Raw genomic sequence first — 5,654 nt, forward strand, 5'->3', positions numbered from 1 at the left:
GGCGCCGAGCCAACAGTCACTCTTAAAATAAGAAAATATGTAAAAAAGACAAAGACCTCAAAATAAAACAAACACAAATCTCCTCCCCTGCAAACTTTAGTATTTCAATCAGCAATACTAACAGTTAAGTTCCTGAGTTCAATGATATTTTCATGATTGAAGAGAGGGACTAAATCTTCTAAATAAAAATAATGTAGAATGTTACTGATTTTTTTTTTTTTTTGAGACAGAGCCTCAAGCTGTCCCCCTGGGTAGAGTGCCGTGGCTTTACAGATCACAGCAACCTCCAACCTCCTGCCTCCACCTCCCAAGTAGCTGGGACCACAGGCGCCCGCCACAACGCCTGACTATTTTTTGGTTGCAGCTGTCATTGTTGTTTTGCCGGGTCCGGGCTGGGGATTTGAACCCCCCAGCTCTGGTGTATGTGGCTGGCACCTTAGCCGCTTGAGCCACAGGCACTGAGCCTTTTTTTTTTTGGCTTATAAAAGTTAAAAAGCAGAGCTAAGATATAAAACCCACATCTTTCTGACTCCATGGTCTATATGCTATAATCTCTAGAAATCTTTAAGCAAAATTTGAATACCTTGAGATTTAGGTTAAAAACTTAACCTCATATCTTTGTAATAGCTGAAATGAAATTGGTTACTATGGCTAATTTTCCATTACTGAGATTTTTTTAAAAAAGGAAGGAAGTGATGTAAAAGGTTTATCTAGTAAAATGACATATTAATGAATGATAAAATGGAAGCTGACAATAAAGTATATCTCCAACTTTCTAGTAATTTTCAATATTAGGTTATATAGATTACCCAAAGTTTCTGGGATCACACAGAAAGGATCTCCTGATCATTCAACACTATGGGAAATAAAAACCTATTAAATGACCCAGAGTGTCAGCAACCTCTGGTAATAACACACCCAAAGAATATCATTCTTATCTATAATAATGCCAGATAATTTTTTTCTAACATTTAAGAATTGAAAGTTTTGAACTCCACTCTTCAGGCCTAACTCTGTCTTAAAATACAAAGATATGCTAAGTAATTAAAATGATGTTTTCTAGAAAACGTGGCATAAGGATGATCTATTGCTCCAAGCAAAATTGATGTTTTCTCATAGAAGTTGAACTTTTAATAAGAAATTCTATAATATATATAAATGTATATTTGGATATGCATTTATCAATCAATTTCAAACCACATACAAGGCACAGTAATTTTTATTTTTCAATTTTTTGAACAGAAAGAACATTAAAAGTTCAACTCAAATCTTTTCATTTTAGCAAGGAATATACAATTTTGACTAATTATTAAAATTGTATATAGTTTAAATTTTACATTGTAAATGTTTGGAGAAGATGTAAAAAAAAAAAATTAGAGACACTCTGGAAGAAAGAAAATGAGTTACAGACCTAGAAAAGTTCACCCAGACTCTGAGGAATAAACTATTTCTAGTGTCTTCTCATTTATTTGCTGTATGGTTTGTAAATCTATTATGCTATAATTCATTTTTGAAATATTAATTTGAAAAATATCTTTTAAGGTTTAAGAAATTGTCTTAATTTTGAAGATAAAAGTTTATTTGTTAAATAAAGCTTATTTTCACACAAAATTAGAGATATTTTGGACATAGCCTTTTTCTTTGATTTTTAAACATTTTAACATCTCTAAAATCAGAATGTGTCTAACAATTGGCAATACTTTTCCTTTGTAGTGTTACATGTTAAAATAATGATGCATCATATAGATAACTTATATAGCATCTCAGTTTCTATGATAGATGAAATGAAGGGGTTCTACACAGTATTTTGGAAAATCTGAGATGTTAACAGTATTGGCGAATTAATAACCAAGTTTATTTATATATGTGGAAAGTTTATCATATTCAAGCATTTTCAGTTTTTTTCTTCCCTCTTTTTGTTTTTTTTTAAAGACAGAGGGTCACTCTATTGTGCAGGCTGAAGTGCAATGGTATTATCACAGCTTACTGTAACTCTGAATTCGTGGGCTCAAGTGAACCATCTAGCCTCAGCCTCCCAAGTAGCTGAGACTACAGGTGTATGCCACCATGCCTAGCTATTTTTCTATTTTTTGTATAGATGGGTTCTCACTATGTTGCCCAGGTTGGTCTGGAACTCTTAGCCTCAAGTAATCCTTTTTTTTTTTTTTTTTTTGTAGAGACAAAGTTTTACTTTGTTGCCCTCAGTAGAGTGCCATGGCGTCACACTGCTCACAGCGACCTCCTGCTCCTGGGCTTAGGCAATTCTCTTGCCTCACCCCCCATAATGCCTGGCTATTTTTTTGTTGCAGTGTAGCTGGGGCCGATTTGAACCTGCCACCCTCAGTATATGGGGCCAGTGCCCTACCCACTGAGCCACAGGCACCACCCAAGTAATCCTTCTGCCTCAGCCTTCCAGAGAGCTGGCATTATAGGGCCTGGCCCCCTTATCAGATTGTTATCTGTACTCTCTGAGAAATCTTTTCACAATGTTTAGATATACATTCAAAACTCACATTTATCTCACTGCTCTGAATCCTTCTTCAAATTAAATCCAGTCTTTCAGTCTAGCTAAGTACTAACAGTATGATAATATATAAGAGAAAATTCTAGAATCTTCTCAGATAATCTCCCAAACCGTTGATGTGGAGGTCTTTTAGCAATGAAAGAGGTGATAAAGTGATTCATTCTCTCTTTTCTTCTCCTCCCAATACCATGTAATCTATATTCCATATACCTCTAAATATTGATAATTATTTATTTACTGTTCTTTAATCCTTATACGTACAATGAAAAAAAAAACATATGAACACAATAAGATCAAAAGTAACACAAGTTGCAAGATTCAAACTAATACAACAAGGGAGAACTATGGAATTGAATACAAATCAATTTGAAATCCTGAGGAGAAATACTGGGTAAACTTGAACTTCTCTTCTGTTATAATAAAAATACAGTTAATTTGGTAAATTTAAATTTGCCATAAAACTTACATTATTAAGTTATGTACTAGGCAGTTAATTTACACGCCATCAGTTGAAGTATGAATTGGAACAAAAATTGAAAATGGTCTAATATGTTTAAATATGTGCAATATATACTGATTGCAACAGCATGATGTCAAAGATCCAGAGTAGCTTAAACAGAAATCAAAAAGAGACTGATTAAACGAAGTATGGTAAAGCCATTAGTGGCATCACTTAATATTCAGCCATTAAAAGAGTGATGTTGATTTGTTAGTGCTGACATATAAAGATATTCAAGAGTGGAAAAAGAGCAAGCTGAATAGCACGTACACTACAAGTCCATTTATTTTAGAAATCAAAAAGACCATATGCACACATATGTACATGTGAGTGCTCGAATGTGTTTGTATGAATGTGCACACATTTCTGGAAAGATGAACAAAAACCTGTTAATTATTTTACTGATGAGGATTGGCCCCTGTAGCACAGTAGTTATGGCGCCAGCCACATGCACCAACGGCCAAGGCCTGCTAAACAACAATGACAAGTGCATCAAAAAAATAGCCAGGTATTGTGGCAGGCGCCTATAATCCCAGCTACTTGGGAGGCTGAGGCAAGAGAATTGCTTAAGCCCAAGAGCTTGAGGTTGCTATGAGCTGTGACGCTACTGCACTCTACCGAGGGTGATACAATAAGATTCTGTTTCAAAAAAAAAATATTTTACTGATGAGAATATCTTATTTTAAACCAGTGGTTCTCAACCTTCCTAATGCCATGACCCTTTAATACAGTTCCTCATTTTGTGGTGACCCCCAACCATAAAATTATTTTTGTTGCTACTTCATAACTGTGATTTTGCTACTGTTATGAATCACAATGTAAATATCCGATATGCTGGAGACCCCCAAAGGGGTCATGACCCACAGGATGAGAACTGCTGTTTTAAAGCATTCTGTTCTATGAGGTTTTATCATGGATATTTGTTCTATGATAAAAACAAAGTGGTAATAAAGAAGTCAATATTATCATAGTGCTTACAATAAATAGAAATAAATTTTTCAGGCATTTCCTTCACATTTTGGCGTTTACATATAGAAATAGTAAAAAGCTCATGCGAGGAAGTAAAATTCTCTTCTAAGTTAGTTTTCATTATTAAACCTTTATTTTACATTGTCATATGTCTTTACGTATACGCTTGCAAACATAAGCTATCTACACATATGATGATATATGTATATTCAGACAGCCTTAAGAGTCTTCATATTTGTAATCAGTATCTTAAAGTGCAAAGCAGAACCATTTCATTTTACTCAGCCTTCTCTGTGCTGTATCATGGGAAATTTTTATGTATAATTTATGTATAATTTCAAATTATTAATACATTTGAGGTTGGTATGAGCACTTTGAGCTTGATAAATTACATATTCTGGTGACCTTAAAATACTTTTGAAATTAAATCCATTTAATTGGGTCTTTCAAATATATATATACCATATCCAGCCTACAGGAGAACCCAAACTAAAAGACTGGGGTTACTTACCAGTAATTGGAGTTCTCTGACTGAAAATTTACTCCACAGATCCACATATTTTAGAGGTATCCCCATGTACCACCTCAAGGAATCGGGAGCTGTTAAAATGAGAATTTCCAGAAGGTTGGCACAACCTTAAGGCATGTGCCAAGCACTGGTTGATTCCCTTTCTTTGCAAGCCGTAAAAGCTTAACACCTACTTTTGTAATTCTAAACACACAGTGTAGGATGTGTTTATGACCATGGTTCTTGAAGGATTAATCAAAGAACTCCAGTTACCAGTGGGACTCCTTATTTTTTCATGTTATTCTTACACAAATATCTACATTTTAGAAATTGAAAGCAGTGTCAATCATTCCTAAGTCAAAAAGGTAAGAATAATTTTAGTATACTTTTTAATAATTATTAGCATCAGATACATGGTTTCTTACCTTGAGCTTGCAGTTTCCTTAGCAATTTGGTATCTGTGTTATCTAAGAATTCAGCACTGCCAACATTTGGAGGTCTACCCTTTCGACGTCTCATCCTGGATTCCTCTCTTGCTCGCTGTCTATCTGGATTTGGTGGTCTTCCTCTACGACCTTCCATTGCCCTGATACGAGGAATGACATCCTCTTCTTTCAAAAGACACCACTGCATTCCCTTTTAATTAACATTTTATAAAAATAACATATTACAAACAAAATAAACATAAGCGATCAAAATGTCAGAAAATTCCAGGTAAAAATCATAGATACTTTGAAATTTATAAAGCTGACATAAACTTTAAGGATTTTATTTTTTAAATTTAGATATAATTGTTCATGACCTTTGGTATTTCTTCAGTATTCTTACTTTAATGACTTAAGCTGTAATTAAATACATTATATAGAGATCCGTATCTGTATTCATGAACATATAGCTAGAGATATATACCTTAACCACCATTTTGACTGTAAGGATCATAAAGTTAGCAGATGTTTGAAAATACAGTATTAGTTCTGTGATGAACCTCTATGATTGTTCTCATAGGTTACTTGTTCAATCAAACAAAAACTATGCTGAGAGAGCAGGACGTCCAGCTTCCAGCTTGGAACTTTGGTACTGTCAGCAACCAAAGAGTGAATTAAATATGGGTGATATTGAGAAAGGCAAGAAGATTTTTGTTCAGAAGTGTGCCC

At 34.3% G+C, this 5,654-nt stretch overlaps 1 protein-coding gene across 5 annotated transcripts in view; it reads right to left on the reverse strand.

Moving 5' to 3' along the window:
- Nucleotides 1-5,654, reverse strand: part of BAZ2B (bromodomain adjacent to zinc finger domain 2B) — a 271,958-nt gene that overhangs the window by 68,227 nt on the left and 198,077 nt on the right. For all 5 annotated transcript variants that reach the window (XM_023516805.1, XM_023516804.1, XM_023516803.1 and 2 more), the window contains one exon: nt 4,926-5,136. In XM_023516805.1, the coding sequence (XP_023372573.1) occupies nt 4,926-5,136 (211 nt within the window). The remainder of the gene's footprint in view (nt 1-4,925; nt 5,137-5,654) is intronic.

Source organism: Otolemur garnettii, unplaced genomic scaffold, assembly GCF_000181295.1.
Source record: "Otolemur garnettii isolate 467f Iridium unplaced genomic scaffold, OtoGar3 scaffold00098, whole genome shotgun sequence".
NCBI classification, from domain to species: Eukaryota; Metazoa; Chordata; class Mammalia; order Primates; family Galagidae; genus Otolemur; species Otolemur garnettii.